The sequence below is a fragment of the Meriones unguiculatus genome, chromosome 3 (assembly GCF_030254825.1).
Source record: "Meriones unguiculatus strain TT.TT164.6M chromosome 3, Bangor_MerUng_6.1, whole genome shotgun sequence".
NCBI lineage: Eukaryota > Metazoa > Chordata > Mammalia > Rodentia > Muridae > Meriones > Meriones unguiculatus.
This window is the reverse complement of record NC_083351.1, coordinates 11,470,251-11,495,138: the sequence shown is the minus strand read 5'-3', so window position 1 is coordinate 11,495,138 and position 24,888 is coordinate 11,470,251. Positions and strand designations below refer to the sequence as shown.

Genomic DNA, 24,888 nt, shown 5'->3' with positions numbered 1-24,888 from the left:
AATGCCACCCAGGGTATACGGTGAGTTTCAGGCCAGCCTGGGCTTCACGGGGCAAAACAAAACCCCAAAGAAAAAGGAAGAAACACTTGTAGAAGAGAAAGTGATAAAGTCTCCCAGCCAAGCCGATCTTTCTCCAATTGGCAGTCCTGCACGTGGCTTGTCCGGTCCTGTTGTAGCTGGCCCCTGTGGACTCCTCAGCCTTGCCACTTTAATCTCACCCCAGCACCTCTGGCCACTTCCCTTCCTGGATCTCTGTAGCCTGAACTACTCCTTGGGGCTGGGGAAATGTGTTCTTCCCCTATTCTGGCAGGTCGGATTCTTTAAATTGCTCAACTCATTTTGCCCAGGAACCGCCTTCCTTGACCAGGGAATGGGTTAAGTACCACGCTTTCAATGATTTCTTCATCTTTTTCTTTACCCCGCCTGCCAATAGGGCAGACATCTTTTCTAGTTTTGTATTCTCTGCATCTAGCACCTCTGCATCTAGTCCTTTCTTGTACTGGGGTCACAGTAAATACGTTTAAAAAAAAAAAAAAAAAAAAAAAAACAGAAAAAAAATTTTCACCACAAGTACTTTCAAGTCCACCAATGCCCACAGCTAATCACTAATCATTTTCTTACTGTATCAAACCTTTACGTAACTTGACCGTGTAACAGCACCCGGCTTCACACTCTGGACACATGCACGACAGAATAAAATCTAGCCTCTGTCTGCATAGGAGAAAGTTATTCAAATTGTATTCATCTTTCATTCCAATCACTCAATTAGGGCACGTCCCTCGTTGGCTGCTGCGTGAGCAAAGCAACTATTTTCCAGCGAGTGTCCTCAGGTGACCTGTCTAGACGCTCGGAGGAAAAAACAAGAGAATCTGACACTCTCCCGAGCCCCAAAGACGCCCTGTGACGCGCAGGCCGCGCTGCGCGGAAGGGCGTGCGGAGCGCGCGGCGGCGGAGCCGAGCCGGGTTTGCGGCGTGGCACAGGGCGCCCGGGACGCAGGATCGGGTGGGCGGCCGGGCCGCGGGGTCCTCCAGCCGGTAGGGGGCGCGCGCGCCCGGGGCCCCTCGCCGCCCGCCGCGCGCGCGCTCGCTTGCCGCCCGGCCGCACATGTGTTTCTGTTTTGTGTTGTAGCATTTGTTCTGGAAGCTCGTATTTACATTTTAAGTGTATCTGGTGAGTGGGCTGGAGCCCTCGTCTGGGCCGGGGAGAGAAGAAGCCGTCGACCCATCTTCCAGTCGCTCCCCTTCCCTTTTCTCATCACTCCAACCAGGTAGGGGCTGGAAACCGACCTGGACCAGTTTGCAGGGTCTGGGAAAGTTTTTTTTTTTTTTCCTCTTTTCTTTTTTTTTTTCTCCTCCTTTCCTCCTCCCCCCCCCCATCCGAGAAAGGTTAAAAAAAACAACGCTGGGGAAGGGGGGTTGGGGAACGGAATGAATAAGAAGGGGAAGGAAGGCGGATCCACGTGGTTTAATCGGAGACAGACAGAGATCCCATTGTTCAAAATCAATAAAAAAAAAAAAAAAAAGGAGACGGGCCGAGTGTGGGGCCGCGGGGGCTGGGCAGGGGCCCCGCGAAAGTTAATCTTTCCGCGCGTGCCCGCAGGTGCCTGGGGCCGGGCGGGGGCCCCGGGGGTTCCCGCGTGGCGCGCGGCGTGGGGAGGGGCGCGGGAGCAGCAGGTGGGGCGGCCCACGCCGCGCCGCGCTCCCCTCCCCCGCCCCGCAGCCAGCCCGTGCATTGTGCGCCCGTGTCTCCGCAGCCCGCGACCATGCCCAGGAAGAAGGGGGCGGCCTGGGAGGAGCCGAGTTCGGGCAACGGCACGGCGCGCGCGGGGCCCCGGAGGCGCGGCGGCCCCGCGGGCAGGAAGCGCGAGCGGCCCGAGCGCTGCAGCAGCAGCAGCGGCGGCGGCAGCAGCGGCGACGAAGACGGCCCGGAGCTGGACGGGGCCCCCGGCGGCGGCAAGCGCACAGCCAGGCCGGCGGCGGCGGGCAAGGCGAGCGGCGCGGCCGCGATTATCACCGAGCCCGAGCACACGAAGGAGCGCGTCGTGAGTGGGGCGGGGGCGCGGGCGGTTGGCCGTTGGGGGGGAGGGGCGCCGCGGGGTCACGCCCCGCCCCTCCCCCACGCCGCGCGGGTAACTCGGGGGGTGCTGGTCCCGGCCCGGGGCGACCGGAGTGCGTGGCCGTGCGGGTGTTGTCACTCTTCCCCATCCCCCGCGCGTCCACCCTCCCCCCCCCAGTGTCTTCCTCCTCCGGAGGGGGGGGGAGGGCAGCCCGCGGGGAGCTGCCGGCTCGCGCCGGGGCTTTGAGGTTCCCGCCGCTGCGGCTCGGGCGCCCCGGGGGGGCGGGGCCTGGCGTGCTGCGCGCATGCTCGATGAGTGCCCTGCGCGGTCGGCCGGCCGGTGCGCGCGGGGCATGGTGGGGGCCTTGAGGCTTGTGAGCGCGCATGCTCCTCGGAGGCCCTTCCCCGCCCGGGGGCTCTCCTCCCACCCGAGACCCCCCGCAGAGCGGCACTGGGCTTTGTCTACCTCCGGTGGCCGCGGCGTGGGGCCCGTGGGGTCGGTTCGCTTGTAAGTTCTGGGTTAAGTCATCCAATTTGAGCTTTAGGAAAAAGCCCTGCAGTGCCAGTGTGAACCGGGCCCAGGGTCCACTGTGTCCCAACTAGAACTTTGTGCAAGTTTTCTTTGGTACACTTCTTCCTCCGTTCCTTCAGGAGACGCATTCTCTGTTTACCTAAGAGATGGAGCTTGATCCTTGGAGCGTCACCCTTGTTTCAAAAGGGTGCTCTGCAGAGGTGACTAGAGTAAAGGGAGCTGCCCAGGCACACTAGGAGACCTAGTAAAGGGACTTTAACCTTAAAATCTTGAAGGAAGGTTCTTCTGGCTAGGCATGCAGAGAAGCCCTGCATGAGGTAGGCTTGCTAGGTAGAGTCATCTTAGCCTGAGTATTGAAAGGGGAACCCACAGACTGCCCTCCTACTTCCTGCTCAGTGGTCAGGACAAGGCTGAGAAGTTAGGCATGTTGGGGTCTTGCCTCTGTTGTGTGAGGCTTTCATGGAATTTAAGGAAGCCATGTGGAATTGGATGATCTACCGAATGAGGAAAAGGAAAGGATGAGGGTATATTGGAGGAGAAAGCTTATTGTGGATAAAAGGGAGACATAGGCAGAGGGAGGGACAGCTGGCAGAGTCAGTGCAGGACACGTGAGGACCGGGGAGGGCAGCCCGGTGCTAGCCGAGGCTCATAGGAGGGGGTAATAAATGACTGGGTGATACAGGTAAGGGCAGCTGAGGGAATGGAGGTCCCTGGGATGGATTAAGTTTAGGGTAGGGGGCAGCTATGTGCACCAGGAGGCCCTGTAACAGGTAGTGACTAAAGGATGCTGGGAGAACCTGGTGGCCAACATCCTTTTTGAGATGTTAAATAGTCCCATCAGTCCTTTGTCCCCAGTTTGAGAGGGGACATCCTCTTTTGAGCTAGCTGCCTAACTGTTCTAGCCCACTCCCAGATCAGTGAGTTCTGAGGGCTGGAAAGAGACCCCTGAAGGGATTCACATTCGGAAAGGAAGAAGGAGGTGTAGGAGGGCTCAGAGGCCTGTCTCTCTCCATCACCCTGTTTCGGAATAGGTCTCTGTCCTACTGGGAGACACCATCTCTGAGTAAAGGCAGTCCCCTGCAGTTTGTGCTTGTCTTGTGTGTGCAGCTAGCTTCCCATGTATGTGTAGAAACAGGGACTTAAAGGCTGTGTGTCCCCATCACCTTAAAGCTAGGGGCCTTTGCAGGACCCCACACTGCTACAGGGTCATTGGCAAGGTGAACCCAGCCTGTGGAGATTCAGAAGGTCCATGCTGTTGGCGCTTGTGAAGTGTGCCTTGAGTTTCTGCTTCTGGTAGGATTGGGGAGTGCCACCATTCTCTCTCTCTCTCTCTCTCTCTCTCTCTCTCTCTCTCTCTCTTTCCCAGAAGGCACTGAGCCAACTCGGGCCTCTTCCCAGTGGGAGGTCCTCTGCCACAGTGTGTGAGCATCCGCCATTCGCCTTCCCTTATCTTGAGCTTGCAGTTGTGTGGGGCTTGGAAGGTGAGCCACGTGCTCATGCTTTTGAGGGCAGCGCTATCCTGCAGGAGTGAGATGTGCTAGGAAAGTCCCTAAGAGCTGATTTGTAGAAAACTAGTTTTCACTCTTGTCCTGTGTACACGGTGGTCATATTGGATGGTAATTTTGTCTTTCGAGGAAGGGGCTGACGCATCACCAGGGGCCTTGCCTGAGCCCTCAGAAACTGGTAAGTGGTGCAGGCCTCTGGCTCTGTGTGGGGTTGCTAAGGTTTCATGGACCCTGAGACTCACTGTCTGTTTTTCATGAACGTAGTTGAAGGCCAAGCCTCTGTCCCAGAGCCTCAGTCTCCTAAATGGATGTGTGAAAAGGTTGACTCTGCCTCACAAAGTGTACTCAGGCAATAATTCAGAATAATTCCTGTGGCCAGGAAGTTACATTTTGTTGATTGGAGGCACTCAGTGCGTTTTCTGCTTTGGCCACTCATTGGCTCAGGTCACGATTGTGACCATTATGGGGAGATGGAGTTCACCTGGTCTGGACTCTAGAGCTTTGCTGTGTTGATATGTTTCACGCATGGAGTCACATAGGAGGCTGGGTTAGCCCCCAGAGAGCAGGGAAACCTCTGGCTTGTTCTTTTTCTATTGTTCCTGGCTCTCCTCCCTCCGTTCCTCCCACCTTTCTTTTGATGCTTGTCCAGTGAGCCCCCAAGGCCTTTCCAATACATTTGTTCATTGGGGACCCCCCCCCCTTGTGGCATAGGTTGTTACAATTGAGATCCTCCCACAAGCTTATGGAATAGATTGTTACCATTCTGTGGCCTAGAGTTTTTGACAGGGGCTTTGACTGAAAGGGCATTATGAATAGCACAAATAAAAGTTTTTATTCCATAAGGAGAAAAGAGTTAATTTTGGAGAGAATTGTTGGAATAATAACAAACAGTTGTGTAGGGACTGGCAGGGGTATAGTAAAGGTCTTCTGTGAGAACTCAGGAGTCTGTGATGTTAGAAGCTCAAGCCAGGCTAACAGTTCCTGATTTTTGTTGTTTTTGTTTTTTCTGAGACAAGGGTTCCTGATTTTTGTTGTTTTTGTTTTTTCTGAGACAAGGCTTCTCTGTGTAATCTTGGCTGGACTTTGTAGACCAGGTTGGCCTTGAACTCACAGAGATCTGCATGCCTCTGCCTCCCTGAGCGTTGGGAACAGTTGTGTTTTTCACGGGAAGACAAGGCAAGATTGCCCACAGACACATGCCCAGCTGGCATGAAGGCTTCAGGAGCCACAGAGATGGCAGTAGACTGACTACCAGCATTCCTGGTCCGCTCAGGGTGACCGCAGCACTCCCTGTCGGTGAGTGCTGAGCTTGGGAACCCTTGAGCTTCTCTCCACTTCAGAAGCTTCTAGGGCAGTGGCATCTGGTATGGAATCACCGTCCCGTGTATTTCTGAGGCCCCTTCAAAGTAGAGATAGACATGAGCAAGTGAAGGTTTTGCCGAGGCCCAGGGCACTGGGCTGGGGCTTGTAGGATATTCCTGCCACACCTGCTTTTCAACAAAGGGAAAGCAGGCTCCCATCCCATTCAGGTAACTTGAGTCTGGCCCCAGGAGGCTGCCCCCACACCCAGCAGGAGAGCTGAATAATTGAACAGGGAGGCTGCTCCATTCCTATGAGGCTTGGGCCAGTCGTGAAGCTTGCTTCCTGCCTCTGCCTCTTGGACATGACTGGAAGTAGCGGCGCCTGGGAGGTCAGGTTCCCCGAAGAATGAACTATGACTTCTGGAAACGGATCTGTGGGGTGTGTCGTTAGGAACAGCTGACTTGGAGCTGTTGGAGCTGCAGCTACTGCTCAGTTCAGAGACATCTCAGAAGCCCACAAGCACAGTTTGAAAGGAAAGAATAATAAAGTATTTTGACATTTAAGAAGGCAGAGAGAAGAGTTGATTTTTATGAGCATTGCCCATAATGGGGTAGTAGCCTTTAAAAGGCTAGATCTGTGTAGGTAGTGTAGGCTCAGTAGCCCTGGTGTTGGGGGGGGGTATATCTAAAGTGGCTGAGAATTGAAGCGTCCCCCCCCACACACACACACACACTGGACAGGTGTAGTGTTGCCTGCCTGTGCTGCTGGTGCTAAGGAGGCTGACCTGCAAGGACCATTATCAGAACTGCAGAGCGAACTCCAGACATGGAGGGAAGGGAGTTGGGCTGTTAGCCTTTGTAAGGGGCTGTTTTTTGCTGCTGGTGCCAGCTGTGAGCAGCATGGTGGCAGCCCTGCTGCCCACCAAAGCAGTGCCCTCCCTGTGTTACTCCTCTGCCTCCCCTGGTGAAGTTAGACTGTAATATCCCCTTACTTCCTCCCTGTTAAAACTCTCCTGTGACTGTGGGCAGCACAGAGGGTCATGGCGACCCTGCAGAAGTGACACAGGGCTGAGGTGTGAGGGCTACCAGTGCGTCATGGCTCTTGAAGTGGGGACTATGTAGCTGGTCACGGCGTGTGGGTTCCTGGGTCTCCAGCCTTGTAGGCTGGTCATAAGTGCCCTCCTTTGTCTCAGTGTTAGTCTTGAGCTCAGACTTAACAACAGGACTTCTGGGTAAGGCTCAGGGTCACCTACCTTGGAGAATGTAAATGAGGGGGTGATTGGATGGGGCCTCTGACCAGAGTGAAAGTGCCCGCAGAGCATTATTTTTAAGCCAGGTGTGATGGTGCACACTTGTAACCCCAATACTTGGCTGATGCCCGAAGAGGTGAGTTCCAGGTTGGTCTGGGCTGCAAAAGAGAGACCTTGCCCTTATTCCATCCATTGAGCAGCTTTGGAGTGTCAGCAGCCACCTTAACAAGCTAATTCTTGGCCTTCTCTCTTTCTCTTCAGAAACTTGAAGGGTCTAAGTGCAAAGGGCAGCTTTTGATTTTTGGGGCAACCAACTGGGACTTGATTGGACGGAAGGAAGTGCCTAAACAACAAGGTATGAGAAAGGTTTCTCGATCATTGGTGTAACCAGGTGGCTGGTGGCGTGCTGGGACCGCCCACCAGGTAGGTAGTCTTTGTGTCTGTGGATGTGTTCAGAGAGGCCAAGCAAATTGCTTGAGGCCACAGAGCCACTCTGGTGAAGATGATGTGTTTGAGCTGAGCCTGTTCTTACGCCTGGCTGTGCTGTGTGGAAAGCTTTCTGAGATTGCTTAGGGAATTGTAGTCTTCAAACAGGTATGACCCCTTGAGTCCTCAAGATTCCTTTTCACTACAAGGAAGAGGCTGGTCCTGTTCTGTGGTGCCACGTGGCCCCACACACTTGTCAGATGTGACCGATAGCTTGTCTGTCGCAACTCAGTGGAACTAGAAAGCTGTGGAAATGGTCCCACCAAGTAACTTCCTGTATCCAACTGTCTGTAGAAGATGGGTGCCTTCCTGGGGGGCCTCTTGGGCTGAAGAGGGCGGGCCCAGCTCTATACTTTATGGCTCTTGACTTCATTTGGAAACATGCCCAAAATGCTTCCAGCATTGCTTTGTCCAGGAACAAATATTTGAACACCGACACACCCTGGTACCCAAACCTAGGGGCCTTGGCCATCACCCTGCTCCAGGAAGATGGCAGAAGGTCCTGCATGGTACAGATGGAGCTGAGCAGCTGCTGCTCCTCGTGGAAGATGCCCATCTTTCAGCACAGCCATGGGCACCTACCAGTCCTGAGTGAGCAGAGTGGCCGCTGCAGCTAGTTCACTCAGGGTTCCTGCTGTCCATGTGTCCATTGTCCTGCAGACAGTGGTGCCTTGACCTGACTCTCACCTCCGCGTTCCATGCCCTTTGTGGCCCAGAAGCTGTGCCACGTATCCAGAGCAGACCTGGCTAATGTTGGGGTCTTACCTTGTGCCTCCAAAGTCAGGTTTGTGTAGTTTCGCTTATTAATTGTAAACATTCAGAAGTTTAGGCTACCTGTAACCTTTGCCTGGAGCTGTTAGACAAGGCTTATCTCCCACCGACCTGCAGGTAGGGAGGGGGTGCTTACCTATGCACCCTGTCTCTTGGATCTTTGTAGCTCCCCACCCTTAATGTATCTTGGTTTACATAACAGCATGATGGTCCCTGCTGTGGCCTATGGTGAGGACCGGGTCCTGGGGGTCTGTAAACCATGGGGGCTAATGTTGATCAGTCAGGCTCTGAAGTGAGGCCGCTGCCCGGTATGGCTTTGACTCTGAACCATTGCCCCTCTGTACTGAAATGAGGAGGGGCCCCTGGGATGGGGGAGGCCCCCGGATGCTCGTGTGGCTGGTGATGGCGCCCTCTTCAGGGAAGGAAGCATTGGCAGAGGTGCTGGGGAGCCAGGGTTCCCTGGGCCAGCTGGTTCAAGAACCAGGCCATTCTTCTCCCTCTGGGCCTGGTCCCGTGGCAGGTGTGCAGTCTGCGTTTGCTGCCGTCCATGATTCAGGGCTGATTCCAGTTTCTCTTCAGTTTTAACAGCCTAAGAGGCTGTCTTTCATTCATTTCATCCCTTGGAATGACTGTGCTGTTGGGTTTTGTTTTAAAGCACTTTTTAAAGAAAGGTTTGTTTATTTGTTCATGCAGTTTTATGTGTATGGGTGTTCTGTCTCCGTGTACATCTGCACACCAGAGGATGTCATCAGACAGGTGTGAACTGCTATGTGGGTGCTGGGAATTGAACTCAGGACCTTCAGAAGGGCAGTTTACCACTGAGCTATCTCTCCAGCCCCCTAAAGCACTTTTCAGTGTGGTTGGCTGCAGAGTCTGAGGGTACCCTCTGATGCTAGGTGCCCTGGTCACTGCAGGGGCTGCTCTGTACTGGAAGGAGGGGTACGTGTACTGCCACTACTCCTCGTGGCTGACCGGTGGGAGGCCTTTCCTTAGCCAGCTGGCCTGTGTCTGAGCCACCTGAACTGTGGCTAGCTCCTCAAGATACTCGCCATTGTTCTGGAGGTGAAAGAAAGGCCACACCTCTGCCTCAGGGAAGTGGGGGTGGTAGCTTCCTCTACCTGGAGGTGAGCCTGGCAGGGGGACCGCAGCCTGGTCCCCCTGCCTGTCATAGTGGAGGCAGTTGTGTAGTAGGTGGGAAGCAGTTAAGGGGCACAGTACAAAGTCAGATGTGGTTTCCCAGAAAGTTTGAAGGGCTAATAGAGGCCGTGGGATGACAGGGTGAGCAAGTCAGGTGACAGGCTGACCAGCAAGTTGAGTTTCCTAGGTGTGGGTGGAACTCAAGAGGTCAGGGGTGGATGGCAACAAGGAAGCAAGTGGGTCTGAGAAAGACCTTTTTCTAGCTGTGAGGAGGTCAGGGTGCAGGCAGGAGGATAGATAAAAACACTCCAGAATGAGCTTGTGTCATTCCAGATGGAGTACAGGAAGGCCAGCCCTGCCCTGTATTTAGGATTGGGGACCAGCAGCCGTGTGTGTGGGTCTGAGGATCTGAGGAGAGGGCTTGGCACTGTGAAAATAGATAGGGCCAGTGACATGGAGTAGCCTCGCGTCTTCCGTGGCCCCGCATGACATGCTGGGGTGCTCCTCATTTGCCCACTGGCCCATTGCCTGTCTGTCATGGCTTTGATTTACATTCTTCTTTTGCAGCTGCCTACCGCAACCTTGGTCAGAATTTGTGGGGTCCCCATAGATATGGGTGCCTGTCAGGAGTCCGGGTACGAACCGTTATTTCAGGTTCCTGTGCGGCCCACAGCCTCCTCATCACCACAGAAGGGAAGCTGTGGAGCTGGGGTAAGTTGGATGTGGGTTACATAGATGTGCAACTCACCTGGAAGAGGCCTCGTCTTCTGTCTGGATCCGTGGCTGCTCTTTGTGTGTGTGTGTTGCATGTCAACCTGGTGTGACACATGTGGAGGTCAGAGGACAACTTGGGAGCCACTTCCTGCTTCTATTTATGTGGATTCTAGGGATAGAGCCCCAGTCTCTGGGTTTATGTAGCGAGTGTTTACCCACTGACCCATTTCACTGGGACCTGTTCTTTGAGTCCTGGAGAATGTTTTCCCAAACGGGAGGCAAGTGTGCTCTTTCTGATGCTGCCATCCCTCCAACCAGCCATCTGTTCTTGGCCTGTTGTCCCTTCATCCAGCCCTTGACCTGCTTTGTAGCTCTTGTGTGGAGTGAAGCCTGTGTTCCCATTACTGAACGCCACCCCCTGGCTCTCGTAGCTAGCTCGTCTTGAGACAAGGTCTCCATGGCTGAGCTCTGTGGCTTCTGGCCTCAGTTCTGAGCACAGCCTTTGTCTACACCCTCTGTCCCTCCTGTGTCTCAGCCTCCCTCCTCATTGCCAGACTCTCTTGTGACTCCCAGCTATCATTTTTCTTCCAGGTAGGCCAGGAGGTATTGCTCAAGGCTCACGTCATCCAAGCCTCATCAGGGCTCCGGCAGCTGGGGTAGTTGGCTTCTCCATTTGTTTCTAGCCTTTGGCTGGCTTCTATTCCATATGACGTTTTTTATTTTGATCTGTTTGAGCTTTCTTTTTTTTTTTTTTTTGTGATTTCATGAGCTGCTGTGTCAGAGTTCAAAAATATTAACATCTGCTGTCTTCTCTGCACTTGGCTAATTTTATAGTTCTGTTGGAAAAAAAAAATCTAACAAGTGTGTGTGGCCCAAATTTATCCTTCCAGGCTCTAGGTGACACACCAACATCTGCCCCAATTTTTGTGTTCTCCAGGTCGGTGTAGGGCCCTCCTGCTACTTCATGTGCAACACTGGCCATTGCCTCTGTGTCAGTGTCTCTCTGATCTCCTTGTCGAGTTTTGTTGACATGGAGGTTCTAGATTGCCTTTCAGGGCTGAGCCTGTGACTAGAGTGAGTCCCCCCCCCCCCCCCCCCCGAGCAAGAGAGAGGGGTCTCCCCAGAGCATCGGTGGGGTTGTGGAGACCCGGCCAGGAAGTACCATGAGCCCATTGTTAGAGACACGGAAGGCATTCTGAACAGGAGGCAGAGTGCTGCTGCCTCGCTTGTCTGCCTCCTGAGCTGCAGCCTGCCTTTCACTGAGCTTGGGCTGGCAGGCTCCTCTTGAAGTTGGCACCTGTCCAGTGCTGACCCTGGAGCCAGCCCTTTATTTGGTGCACATCCCTCCAGAGGGATCCCTGTGAGGGAGGCTAGTCACCTGTTGTGCTTGCTTCTTGGGGGGTGCTAGGGCTCAGCTCACTCACCTGTCTTAAGACTAAACTAACTAGAAGGGAAAACTACTGGGTAAGGTTACTGTGGACTCCACGCTTTCCGGCCTCATATAATCTCCACGTTGAGTTACTTGTGTGCTGTTCTGAGTGGGTCCTTGGGGTTCCTCTTGGGATTTTGTTTTGGCTCTGTGATGGAACCTAGGTAGGATTTCAGGGCTTCAGCTGTTCTGGGGTTCACCCCTTGTCCATCTTAAGCTGAACCAGGGCTCCCTAGAGCTCCTGTGCATTGTGAAATCCTCCACACATCCACAGTAGTACAGCACAACAGCTGTCCAGAGGAGATGTTCTATAGACAAGGGGCTTGTTGAGAGTAGGCCTGTCCCTTGCCGTGAGGCTTTATGTAGCTGGGTCTTACAACAGGTGCTGGGGGTGGGGTGCAGATGAGGAGAAATGATGGTATATCAGGCCCTCCCTGAGGAGGAGGGGACTGTCCCCAGATGCCACAAGGAATGGCAGTTGTGTTGTTTTCCTGGAGCTTGAGACCTGTGGAGCACCCAGGCCAAACCAAGCATTTCCTGGGGTAACTGAGACTGGGTGTGTTGGAGTGGTTCTGAAACTGACTGCTTCCTGTTGGGATGTGTTCGGGGTGGCCCTTTTTATTGGGTACAGCTCCACCAGGAGAGTAGCTGGGCTTGTCCTGCGTACAGGGATTTGTTGAAAGTTTGTTTGGGGGACACGAGAGTGGGAGCTGCCCCACCATGCACCCCAGCATGTCCTTGCATTGCTTACCTAGCCAACCGTGATCTCCCTGCAGGTCGGAATGAAAAGGGGCAGCTGGGCCATGGTGATACCAAAAGGGTTGAAGCCCCCAGACTAATTGAGGCCCTCAGCCATGAGGCAATTGTGCTGGCAGCATGTGGGCGCAACCACACCCTGGCATTGACAGGTAAGAAGGCTCTCTTTTAACTGAAACAGAAGGCTCTGGAGATGGTTTCTCTGGGGTGGGTAAGGTTGCTGAATGCTTGTGGGCTGCTATCAGGAAGAGAATTCCCTGGATGGGTGGGCAGCTTCCTGAAGGTAGGAAAGCCCTAAGCCCCTTGGGAGCCTAGACCAGGTTCTGTGTGTGGCAGGGCTCAGTTCCGTTCTGCACCCTTGTGGTCCTTGGGGGTGGATGGCAAGCCCCTCCCCCACACACTGTGGTCAATGGACTGTTTGCATAATTTTGATCTAATTCCAGTTGAAAACATTCTCCCTTACATCCCTTTTTTTTTTTTTTCATGGTTTTCTCTCCTTTCAGACACTGGTACTGTGTTTGCCTTTGGAGAGAATAAGATGGGACAGCTGGGCCTTGGAAACCAGACAGATGCCGTCCCAAGCCCTGCTCAGGTACCACGGCAAGGTTGTGGGCTGTGCGCTTGGTTAGCTCTGGTTTGAGAACAGTGATGCTTCAGGAGGGAAAGTGTGGAGGAGAGAGCCTGTGTTCTGTCAGCCCAGTGGTAGGGATGTAAGGGTCTCCTCCCCTGTGGATACTGTGTTGCTGTCCTTGTCCTCTGAGGTACCCAGTAAGAGCTGTGATTTGCTTATGAAGTCTGCAGGGGGCTTCCTCCCTGGAAAATGCCATCAGCCAGTGGCTTAGGGGGTGTATGGGGTCTTCTAAAGTAGCTAAGCCCATAGGGTTTGAAGGATAATGTAGGGCCCCTGATTTGCCAGCTATGAGTTCAGGAATGTACTTGGATAGTTAGTAAAGTGAGCAAGGGGACCTGGGTGTCATGTTCACCTGTAGCATCTGTTAATAATAAAGTGCTTAGTCTGGGCCTTTCCCAGGTTCTGTGCTTGCTTTCTAACCCTGTGCTGTGGGACCAGCCTGTCACGCGCTGTCTTTGTGCTTCCTTTTTGAGCCATTTCACATCTGGCTCACACCTTTGTTGAGGCCCCACTGAGGGTGTCACTGAAGCCCTGCTTGTTTCTTCCAAGTTGGGGCTGATAACAAGCAGTATTAGCATCAGAGGTGAGCCCCTGTGGTCACTGCCAGGTGTTTGTCTCCGGTCCCGGTCCCAGTGCTTGAGTCGCCATATGACAGGTTTGCTGCAGGGAGACTCTGAGGTGTAAAAACCCCAAAAACAGTTCCTGTTCTCATCCTTTGCTGTCCTGTGAGGGAGGGGTCACAGGTTTTGTAGTCTAGCTTTGTGTTACATGTGTGCTCAGGTGGCGGCCTTCTGAAATGTGCAGTCCACTGTCCTGAGTTGCTTCTTGCCAGGGTGGAATTAGGAAGAGCTGAAAGTTGGCTGACTTCTCTTTTCAGATCATGTACAATGGGCAGCCGATTACCAAGATGGCCTGCGGGGCTGAATTCAGCATGCTGATGGACTGCAAGGGAAACCTCTATTCCTTTGGGTGCCCTGAGTATGGCCAGCTGGGTATGGAAGTCTCTTAAAAGCTCTGTAATCTAACTGTAAATGTAGAGCCAGAAGGCACTGTGCACACGTTAGCAGCGTGGGTAATTGATCCAGATAGTAGCTTCTGCCCGCTGAGTGCATCTCGGCTCAGCGGGACAGCTTGCCGATGACTCACAGGTCACAGGGGTCAGCGAAGATGCCAGGACTGAGTCTGGCAGAGGTGCTTTTCCTCTGGTTTGGAAACTCTCATAAGAGAGTCTCAGACAGAAGGATAGAAGCTGAGCCTCTCTCATCCTGTTTCACGTATACAGATGAGCCTTTATTGGAAGTGAGAATTACATAAGAGTGAGGTTATTCTGACAATCCTAGCTGGGTGAGCAGCTGGTGTGTTTGCAGCTCGTCCCTCATCGCAGTGGACTCCCTGCAGGCACAGAGCCAAAGACAGGAGGTCAGCAGGCCTAGAAGCCACTTGAATTTTGCAAGGTCTCCATTTTCCTTTCCCCTCTGACTCCAAGGCACTTACTTCCTGGTGCCTTCTCCAGTCCTGAGCAGGAGGCAAGGTGTGTGCTCCCCCTGCTGGTGTCTGAACAGCCTGCACCAGTCCAGGATCTGGGTTGCTGGGTCCCAGCGTCATTAGAAGTGCGCAGATGGGAAAGTATAAATAGAAGCGGAGCATTGCACTGGCTGTAGGCTACAGGGAACAGTGACTCTGTGAAACTAAATATACCTCGAGTCAGAAGTGAATAAGAAGGACTAGCCCCTTAAGCACACCCGAGCCGGTTGCCAGGGAGTTCTCGGGGCTGTTGGATAAACAGTTTCCATGGCCACAGGCGGGCCTCCTGCCATACTCAGGCCCAGCACAGGAAGTACGTTTCCGTGCTTCCTGCTGTGTGTGCAGCTTCCCTGCCACCTTCAGACAAGCATCTTGATGAAGCCAGAGTTCGTGCCTTCAGGAACTTGATCTTGGCAGTGGGGTGGCGTTTGTGGAGTGGCTGTGCAGGGACAGTTGAGCACAGTGGGCAGTGTCTTGGGCTGAGTTTTTGTCAAAGGCAGTTAGGGACCTAGCTTGATCCCCATCTATAAAACCTGGCTCTGAATTCTGCAGTTCACTCTGAAATGTGCTAGCACACACCTGTGATCCCAGCCACTGAGGGTCAGGCAGGAGGATTGCAACTAGTTTGAAGTTGGCATTTACATGGGTTAACAGGCCAGCCAGCGCCTCATAGTGAAAGTTATTCCAAAAGCAAAACACAGGCCCTATCCTCCAGTTCTGTTCTTGGCATGTCTCAGTACAGACATGGCTTTTAGAGTTCAAACATGGTTTCAGGGGAGGTGCTTCTGGGCTGTGCTCCCTTTTGCTGTGCTGCAGTGATTGGCTGGCCTGAGAAGGACACACACACACATCTTCCTGCCCTTGTGGCAGCAGCTGTGTGCTGAGTGTAATTCCTTGAAAGAAGCTGGGAAGGAAGAACTCCAGTATGTGCCTGCTGCCCTCTGGGACAGTCTGGTTCAGTCAACACTTGAATAGGACACTGACCGGACATCAGAGCCTGGGTTAGTAGAGAGGAAACACAAGAGCCTAAGATTGTTAGCTGACTGGTGCCTCCTAGTGGTGTGGGGTTGAGCTGACCGCCTTACAGAGGACAGGCTCGCACTGGGCCTCTAAAGTGAGCGCCTGCCCTGCTGTGCTTGACTAGGTTGTGGTCTAGGGTGTTTCGGTGCTCACACATCCCACTGGGGACCGGCCATGATCCTGCCGTGACTCTTCTTTCCTGGCAGTCACGCCCTGCCAGGTGGGTGCAGCCACACCTGTCACAGCATTGCTGCTGCGGGGGCAGGGACTGAGAAGGTTCTGGGCCGAAAGCAGCCAGGATGCAGACTCAGCCTCAAGGCTTGTTTTTGTTCGGTGTTTTTATTTGTTGTGTGTGTAAGTGTGTGTGAGAGTGCGTGTGTGGCCTTTATTTACTTTACAAGCATGAGGGCTCTGTCTGCATGTACACCTGCAGGCCAGAAGAGGACATCAGATCCCAATGTAGATGGTTGTGAGCCACCATGTGGTTCCTGGGAATTGAACTCAGGACCTCTGGAAGAGCAGTCAGTGCTCTTAGCCATTGAGCCATCTCTCCAGCCTCTTTTGTTTTTGAGACACTCCCTCTGTAGCGGAGGGTGGCTTTTACTTCTCTTTCTGCCTCCACCTCCTGAGTGCCAGGATATACCACCAATGCAAGAGGCCAGAGAATGCTGGGTCTTTGGGCTGCAGGCATGGGGCACCAGCACTGGGTTTCGTGCAGTTCCTGGCTGCCCCTTCAGCAATGGAGCTAGTACTGCCCACTCCTTCATGTCCTGTAGGTGCTTTGTGAACTCTAGGCTTTTGTGTCCTTTGCTTAAATTATTGCTATCTTGTAGACAGGAATGGAGGAGGATTTTGTGCTAAGTGATCATGTCCCTCCTTTTCCTTCCAGAGGTCCTCCGAGCTCCCAACTGGGGGCTTGGTGGACTGTCCTTAGGGTGAGAGCCGTCAGTGTTGTGACCTAAGCCACATGAGGACAGTTTCCTTTGCCTTCTTTGCTTCATAGTCCTTGCATAGTAGAGTTTTCCCCGAGTTATGGCCCTGCTGCATCTGGTGTCCTTCTTATTTTGTATGTGTTTTAAGGAGTGCTCTGTGGTACCGCCAAGCTCTTTACTATCTAGGTGGGTCTCTGGCTAGAGGCAGGGCGGCTGCCTGGGCCTGGGCCTTCTGTCATTGATGGCCTGTTCTTCTCCCCACAGGACACAACTCAGATGGGAAGTTCATTGCCCGGGCACAGCGGATAGAGTACGACTGTGAGCTGGTGCCCCGGCGGGTGGCCATCTTCATTGAGAAGACCAAGGATGGGCAGATTTTGCCTGTCCCAAATGTGGTGGTTCGAGACGTAGCCTGTGGCGCCAACCACACAGTAAGCCTTGTTTCTGCCCGAGAGCCATGCTGGTGTAGACTGGTTCTGGGGTGGCTGTCTATTCCCCTCAAGCTAGGTCATTTGCCTGAGTTTCCTGTCAGGATCTCTTTACCTTGACAGGCAACACGCAAACATGAATATCCCTGTACGTGTCTGTGTGCCCACCACTACCACATGCATCATGGAGTCTGTGACCGTGCCTTTTGCCTAGGTGTGAATGGCTAGCTATTGAAGGTGTCTCACGACCTTAAACATCGTTTAGCAGAGTAACTGCGGAAGGATAACCTGTGTGTTTTCGCTGTTTGGGGATTTGTGTGTGTGCGTGTGCACACATACTCATGGCGTGCGTCTAGAAGTGAGAGGACAGTCTCCTTCCACCTGTGTCGTAGGAATCAAACTTTGCACGACAAGTGCTCTCACTGCTGAGCCATTTTGCTGGCCCTCTGGTTTTGTTGTTTTCCTGGTTTGGGGCCTCCTCCATTCCCCTCAGTTTTTTGAGTCAGGGTTTCTCTGTGTAGCCTTGGCTGTCCTGGACTTGCTTGGTAGACCAGCCTGTCCTTGAACTCACAGAGATCCACCTGCCTCTGCCTCCCTTAGTGTTTGTTACAGGTGTGTACCACCAAGCCTTGCAGGCTTTTATTTTATTTTATTTTTTTAAGATTTATTTATTACATATAGTGTTTTGCCTTCATGTACCTTTGCTCACCAGAAGAGGGCACCGGATCTCACTATAGATGGTTATGAGCCACCTTGTGATAGCTGGGAATTGAACTCGGATGTTGGGAAGAGAAGATAGTGCTCTTAACCACTGAGTCATCTCTGTTGCCCCAGGCTTTTTGTTTTTAAGACTAGTCTTATAACCTTATGACGATCAGGTTGGTCTCAAAATGTAAAGAGATCCACCTGCCTCTGCCTCTAGTGCTGGGAAGAAAGCTGTGTGTGTGTGTGTGTGTGTGTGTGTGTGTGTGTCACTGACCCATTTTAATCTCTGTTGTCAGTAAGTGGGCCTGGTCTGGGCTTTTTGCTTTGGCAGCAGAAAGGAACGTTGAGTCCCAGGGCTTCTCTCTTGCTTGCTTGATGGTGCTCGTGGATTAAATACCTGCAAGCCCTAAGCCAGGATGCTTTTTTCTTTGTCTTGTTGGGGCAGCCTGTGCTATTGTTCTTTACTGCTGGGTATATAGCCCAGGGCTTTGTGCATGCTGGGCAGGTGCTGGAGCCCTGAACTCTGCACCCTCTATCCCATGCAGAGGCTGGCTGGTTGCTCATTGACGGGGTTTATTTAGATATGAACCCTCACAGATGCAGAGAAGGCAGGTCTGTGCCCCCTCGCCTGTGTGGGCAGCAGCCTTTCCCTGCCGGCTGCCACATAGGCTGCGACACTCCTCTCCTCTACCGTCCGCTGCTATCCCAGATCCTTGGTCAGAAAGGGTGGATCGTGTGTCCCAGCCTTGTGTCTCCTCTCACTGCAGCTGGTCCTGGACTCACAGAAGCGAGTCTTCTCCTGGGGCTTTGGTGGCTATGGCCGATTGGGCCATGCTGAGCAGAAGGATGAGATGGTACCTCGCCTGGTAAAGTTGTTTGACTTCCCTGGACGTGGCGCGACCCAGATTTACGCTGGTTACACCTGCTCCTTCGCTGTCAGTGAAGTGGGTCAGTGCCTGTGTCTCCTGCCCAGCTTCCCAGATCCCCATGCTTGGAGTTCAGTGCAAGGTTTTCCTTCCCAGGGATAGCTAATACCACGGGGCCCACAGCCATGCCTGTCCCTGGCTCTCTGTCAGCAGTGTCCTTTTAAACAGATGTCCCTCACCTTGCTGTCCTGAGGTGCTTGCTTGTGGCACTAATATCCTTTGTTTTCTTCCAGGTGGCCTGTTTTTCTGGGGGGCCACCAATACCTCCCGAGAGTCTACCATGTACCCGAAAGCAGTGCAGGACCTCTGTGGCTGGCGGATCCGGAGCCTCGCCTGTGGGTGAGTGGCTTTATCCGGGACGCATAGCGCTCGTACCTTCCTGGAGTGTTGGACACCCTGTATGTCAGTGTCTACTGATTCTGGGTCTCCCTGGCTGAACATAGGAGACAGCAAACCCCCAGAGTGCAGGAGAGAGGAGAGTGAGGGCCTGTAGATGCTAGAATTGGAAAAGTGACTAATTTTAAACATTTTTGTTTGGGGAGGAACAAAAACAGTCAACAGGGTGACAGCTTTCCCAGCTTGGAAACGATAGGGTTTCTCCCAGCAGGAGGAAAGGGTGAGTTTTAGTTTGCTGTTCTCATTGAAGGGTGTCCCCTGAATTAATTACCCAGTACTTAGAGGTGGCAAATGTGGGTATGTATGGGACAGCTTGGCTCTGGGCTGTTGCTCCCTGGTCCCCTGTGTGTGTCGCCCATCCCAAAGGCTCTCCCTCTGAAAGCCCCAGGACAGAGATGCGGGCAGTGAGGGCCTGGCTTTGGTGCTGGCCTCTCACCCCTGACTGAGTTTGTAGTCTGGGGGTGGGCATGGCAACAGCGGGTGTCCTGGTCTCTGGATGGGTGGTGACAGCTTCCTCCTGTTTTCAGGAAGAGCAGCATCATCGTAGCGGCTGATGAGAGTACCATTAGCTGGGGTCCGTCGCCAACCTTCGGGGAACTGGTAAGCCTGCGCGCCAGGGTCTGGAAAGAGCTGAACTAGCCGTGTGTCCTTGTCCACTAAGGACTGTCCTTCTGTGTAACTTTGGGTCACATTTTATTTGAAGTATTAAGGCTGTCCTGGCCAGCCTTCCTGTAGAACAGATGGGAGGCTACATGCTGAGACAGTTTCCTGCTGTTGGGACCCGTGTCCACACTCACAGGAGACATACGAGTTCCTGGTCCCTGTGGCATCCAGGCTTTGTGCTTAGTATAGGCAGCCAGCATAATGATTGGTATGTGCTCTGTGGGTTGGTGTCATTAGGCCAGCCACACCAATGACTGGAGGATTTTGTTCTTCATTTTCCCATCCAGTTGCAGTTTGTTTTCGACCCAGCAGCTGGAGTGGATCCAGACGTCCTATCTTTAGGTCCTAAAGCTCAATGATTCTACCTTTGTGAGGAGGCCAGGGTTGGCTGTGCGTTCTGTGTAACTCCTGCAGCCGGGGTTACATCTTCGGTGTGGCCCTTGACTATCTTCATTTATTTTCTTACTCCATCCTCTGGGAGTAGAAGTTTTCTCATTGATGGAGGCCATGTGGCTGGGCTGTCCTTGTCTCTCAGGCTATCACTGGGGTTCAGGGGCCCCTTCTGAGCCCTCAAAGAGATTGAGGGCTTTCCTCTGTTTTCTGTGTTTTCAGAGGATGGCTGGCATGGATTTTTGTTGTGTTTTTCAAGACAGTGACTCAATATGTAGCTTTGGCTACTCTAGAACCCACTAGACCAGGCTAGCCTCAACTCAGAGGACTGCCTACCTCTGCCTCCCAAGTACTGGGATTAAAGGTGATCACCACTACACCTGACTTTGGACAGCTTTGCTTGGGGGGCCAATCAAAAATAGTCTCGACAACTTAAATTCATAGTGGAATGTCAGTGTCATAGTGATGTAACAGGCCAGCCTGAGCTACCTATCAAGACATTGTCTCAAAAACTACTTGCTCTTCTGGGGCTAGATGGCTTAGCTGTTAGAGCACTGCCTGCTCTTGTAGAGGGATCAGGTTTGACTTCCAGCATGTACATGGTGCTTCACAACTGTCTGCAAGTGACTGGCACACAAGTGGCACACAGACAGACGTGCGGGCAGAGTAGCCAGGCACATTTCTAAAAATGTTTTTTTAATAAATGCACTCCCAAACACAGCTTTGCATCTTAGCAACAGTGGGCTTGGGTTGTCACTGATAATTGGCTCCTTCCTCCTGGTCAAGTGTCAGGGCTGGCGCCACCGTCACTTGTTTTGTATGTGTTGCTTGTGGTGTGACTCTGGGAGTCGACCACCTGGAGCTCTGCACATTGGCCCATAATCCACATGATCTCGCCTCTTTAGATGTACCTGGAAACATGCATTTCCCTTTTGTTGGCCCTTACACCGTCCATGTTTTGTCATCTCTGCCTTTCTCTCCAGGGATATGGGGACCACAAGCCCAAGTCTTCCACCGCAGCTCAGGAAGTGAAGACTCTGGACGGCATCTTCTCTGAACAGGTGAGGCCTGTCACAGCCGTACATGCTTGTGGTGTCACAGCCTGCTGAGCTGTGCAAAAGCCTGACTAATTTTCTTGTAGAGTGTTGGTTGGAGGGTACAGCGCTCAGTAGGAGAGGGGCAGGGTGCTGGCCAGGTCCACAGTGGAGTTGCTGGTGTGGTAGCACTCCCCCACCCCCAAACGGGGTCCTTGCCACTAGGCCAGGACCAGGGACTGACTAGTCCCTGAGCAGGTGATACAGTTTGGCCTGTGGTCAGGGTCAAGTACAATGTGGAGCTGCACCCCAGTCGCTGCCGGAAGGGGTTTCTGGAGCTTCCTGTAGGCCTGGAAGGGTGGGGCTTGCAAGAGTCCTGCAAGAGCAGGTGCTTAGCGGGGAGAGGAGGGTTTGCTTCTTTCCCAGGGCCCACTCTCTCTCCCCACTGACCCCTATCAAGCCAGTTCGGTGCCTGAGCATCTGACAGATGTGATGTGGGATGCCTGTTCTGTGCTGACACTAGCGTGTTTCTGCAGGTCGCCATGGGCTATTCACACTCCTTGGTGATAGCACGAGATGAAAGTGAGGCTGAGAAGGAGAAGCTCAAGAGGCTGCCCGAATATACCCCACGCACCCTCTGAGGCAAATCGGCACTCCCCTCCTGGCAGCTGTCATTTCCACGTGCACTGGGACCAGAAGTCAGACAAGGAATTTAGGAAGCAAAGGTTGACCGAAGGTGCATTGGATTAGCCTCCCCGAGGTTCCGTTTCCAAGTGATTGATTCGACGTTAACTACCTTTTTCTGTATGCTTTCCAAAGTGTTTTTCCTCAACGTTTGATTAAAACATTTGCTTATAGCCAACTTGCCTTTCTACAAGACAGGCAGGAACTCTGAACAATTTAGGCTTTTTTTTGTTTTGTTTTGTTTTTAAGTTGTATTTCTTTTCTCCCCCCTCCTGAGTATCCTTGTCCAGCCCTCCCATTCCAGCCATAATTAGCATTGTGATCCGAGTGGGTGCCACGTGGGAGAGGAATCGTCACTTTCCCAGACAGAAATGGCCCTTCCAGGAACCAGCAGCCTCTAGGCCAAGAAATCCCTGGTGGTCGGTCTGTCTCCACCCAGACTCCTGCCTGCCCAATTTGGGAGACCCGTCACTTGCTTGTGGGCCTGCCCGCCTGCTCCTGCCCCCATAATAGCTGTTGCTGGCTGGCTTTCTGCAAGGCCCACGGCCTTTTGGCTGAAGCATTTGTAGAACCAGCCGTTTCCCCCCTGGTGGGGCTTTGGGGTCTGTGTTTAGCCATTTATATCTACTTAGCTCTCCAAGTCCAAATGAGAATTGGGACCATGGGATGTGGGGGTGGGCAAGGAGGGGAGCCTTTGTGTTGTTGAAGGGCCTGCTTTTATGGCTTCTTGTGGAGCCCAGGCTGTGCTTTACCAATTAGAGATTGATCAGCCAGCAGTCATATGTGTTCTCAGTCCTCTGACCCGCTGTCGTCCAGTGTGTGCTTTGCCTGTCCGCTCCTGCTGTCCCCTCTACCTAGGATGGCCTTTCTTCCCCTGGCCCCAATGCTCTTTGGCCGCTTGCATTTGCTTGGCTCTGGTACCAAATAGTTGGGATTCCTGGTGAAATCCCCTGCCCTGCGTGTCAGTGCGGATGCTGTGACTGTCACCACTTCCCCACAAGTGCCCTCTGCCCGAGCCGGTCCTGGTGTTGACTTTGTGGCTGAGTTCCGAGGTGCCTTTCCTGGATCCCTCCTCGCTGGACCCGAGTGTGGTGGCAGCTCGGGCTGGGGCCTTGGTTTCCAGAGGGTCTGGGCTGCTTGTCTGCTTTAATAGGTTTAGTTCGGTGGTGCTCTGGGAGAGGGGCCCAAGGAGTCAAGTGTGAGGCTGGTGGATGGGAAGTTCAAGTCTGCTCTTCAGATTTATGGTTTTGCTTCTGCTGTTGTGACGCTTGTTAAAATGCCGTCTCTATGTTAAAATGCCAAAAATGATCTATAGTCGCTTCCTCTGCCCCAGCACTCCACAGCAGCTTCTGGCAAGGTGTATCTGTCCAAGCCAGTGCCATGGCCTGGCGGGAACAGGTCTGTCCGAGTTCCCACTGTCTCCCATCATGTGTCCAACTGTAGTCAGTTCAGAGACAAGCTTCTGTTGTGGCAGGGCTTCTGCAAAACTACCCTGCTTTGTCCAGGTCACCCCAGACACCGCCCTTCTGCCAGCAGGACCCGAGCCTTCCCTGGGCTCTCTGGAGAGTGTCGCTCAGGGTCTGCTCCTCCTGGCCTGGATCTCCTATCCTGGAGGTCTCCTGGTGTTGTGTGGTCACCAAGAGGGTTGAGGACACAGTGGCCCTGAGCCAGGCTGGGCTCATCTTCTAGGGAGCAAACCTAAAGCCAGCAGCCGGCGCCTCTGGCTAGAGCCCTGTGGAGGCTGAGCAGAAAGTGTCTTCTAGGTAGAGAGCCTTGTGCCTGGCACAACCCCTCCTTGTAGGCTAAAATTCCCACCTAAGCTTTCCCACAGGGAATCTTTAGAACAGGAGGAAGGTGGGAAGCCCTGGGTGGGAACCGCTCTGGGCGTCCATGGATTCCCGAAGTTTTCTGGACGTCCACAGAGGGTAGTGTGAAGGGAGCAAACGAGAATGATGGGATTCGGTTGAAGGTGCCTGGTTTAGTGCTGTTAATTGTCGTATTTTTTTTTTATATATATATATATTTCTTGGAGTAAACATTTTAAATAAACGGCATCATTGTTTACTCTGCCTCGGCTTTCATGATTCCTCTTCAGTAGTGTGGAGTGCGTCCACGTCCTTGTCCAGCCCTGAGCGCGAGCTTCATAAAAGGGTTCAGAGAGGATGAAAGTAGCCCCCTAGAGAGCTTCCTTCTGGGGTAGAGAAGTGGTGCAGAGAGCCTGGACGAGCCCTATGGGATGAGGCCAAGGGCTTCCCCGGCCAGGATTGGCCACAGAGGTGCCCCCGGAACACATGGTTCCAGCTTGGCAGTTGGTTGGTTGTGGGTGAACAAGGTCTCGTGTCGCCCACGCTGGCCTCCTGCCTGTGCCTTTCCAGTTCCCAGCATATGCCCTGTTGGGGGCTAATGGGAGGCTGAGCGAGGAGAGGGCTCACACTGCCCATCCTTGATTTAGATGCGTTAGAGGGGCTGGAGAGATGGCTCAATGGCCAAGAGCACTGTCTGCTCTTCCAAAGGGCCCGGGTTCAATTCCCAGCACCCACATGGCAGCTCACAACTGTAACCTCAATTTCAAAGGATCTGACACCTTCACACTAATGCACATAAAATTAAATTATTCTTTAAAGTTAGAGGGTCTCACTACTTAGCCATCTCTGGTCTGAAATTTCCTGTGTAGACTAGGTTGGCCTTGACCTCGAGGCCTACCTGCCTCTTCCTACCCAGTGTTGGGAGTGAAGGTGTTCACCACCCTACATCTTGGGTCAAGGGTTTTTGACTTGGGCCCTTTTGGGTTTTGGTCCTGGGGAATCAAACCTAGGTGAGCAATTCACATTCTTAGTCACATCCACCTCGGCCCTGGGAGGGGGTCTATCAGGATGCAGCCCCACCCTAAGCCAGGAGTGCCTGCCATTGCATACAACTCTCAAACTTCACAAAGCATTCAGCTTGGCCAGTTACCCACCAGGGGGCGCTGGGAGGACACCCTTTTGTCTTAGCCGCCGCAGGACTGGTGCTTGGGCCGAGGTCCCTGGGGGCTGCCGCACATCCTGGCTGTCACTTCCAGTGACACACCAACAGCCTTTGAGTCTGAGCCTTCCTGTTTCGTAGAGGATAATGAGACACAAGATGAGCTTGGTCACAGGGAAGGGGGCCGGCTCACCAGACCTCCGCAGAGGCCCCCTAGTTCCCCCTGGCTCCCTTCTAGGAGTGGAGACTGCCTTTGGGAAGTTTTCTGCAGAGCTGAAGAGACCCCAGCCATACTTTTACAGCAGTGGTTCTCAACCTTTTAATATGGTTTCTCTTCCCTCCCACGCCTACAAACCATGAAATTTTCATGGCTACTTCATAACTGTAATTTTCCTGTCATGAATTATAACGTAAGCATCTGTGTTTTCCGGTGGACTTAGGCAACACCTGTGAAAGGTTCCTTTGACCTTGTGACCCCCAGAGATTGAGAACCACCGTGCTATGTGCTGCCGCAGAAAGGCCTGGATCCTGCTGGTTGCTGATGGAGCAGCTGCCTGGAGAGGCCAGCAGCCTCCCTAGCCCATAGCTGGTCAACGGGCAGCCCTTTCAGCTTCCTGAGGACGACACGGGCCCCACTCGGCCTGCTACCATACA

The 24,888-nt window shown here is 53.2% G+C and overlaps 1 protein-coding gene across 2 annotated transcripts; it reads left to right on the top strand.

Moving 5' to 3' along the window:
- The first annotated feature begins 1,075 nt into the window (after positions 1 to 1,075).
- Rcc2 (regulator of chromosome condensation 2) lies at positions 1,076 to 23,334 on the top strand. 2 transcript variants are annotated; one of them, XM_021628696.2, is made up of 13 exons: positions 1,076 to 1,268; positions 1,755 to 2,042; positions 6,906 to 6,999; positions 9,606 to 9,749; positions 11,958 to 12,089; positions 12,441 to 12,529; positions 13,446 to 13,560; positions 16,309 to 16,475; positions 17,945 to 18,125; positions 18,337 to 18,442; positions 19,027 to 19,099; positions 20,536 to 20,613; positions 21,123 to 23,334. In XM_021628696.2, the coding sequence occupies exons 2-13, from the start codon at positions 1,764 to 1,766 to the stop codon at positions 21,225 to 21,227; spliced, it is 1,563 nt and encodes a 520-aa protein (XP_021484371.1). In that variant the 5' UTR covers positions 1,076 to 1,268; positions 1,755 to 1,763; the 3' UTR covers positions 21,228 to 23,334. The 2 variants fall into 2 exon arrangements, with proteins under 2 accessions (XP_021484371.1, XP_060235153.1); XM_060379170.1 differs by lacking the exon at positions 1,076 to 1,268 and adding an exon at positions 1,488 to 1,600.
- The last annotated feature ends 1,554 nt before the right edge of the window (positions 23,335 to 24,888 follow it).

Excerpts from the sequence above, each read along its gene's own strand:
- Rcc2 (XM_021628696.2), top strand. The coding sequence starts at position 1,764 with ATGCCCAGGAAGAAGGGGGCGGCCTGGGAGGAGCCGAGTTCGGGCAAC. Across the intron at positions 7,000-9,605 it reads GGAAGTGCCTAAACAACAAG|CTGCCTACCGCAACCTTGGT; the intron begins GTATGAGAAAGG and ends CTTCTTTTGCAG. Across the intron at positions 18,443-19,026 it reads ATCCGGAGCCTCGCCTGTGG|GAAGAGCAGCATCATCGTAG; the intron begins GTGAGTGGCTTT and ends TCCTGTTTTCAG.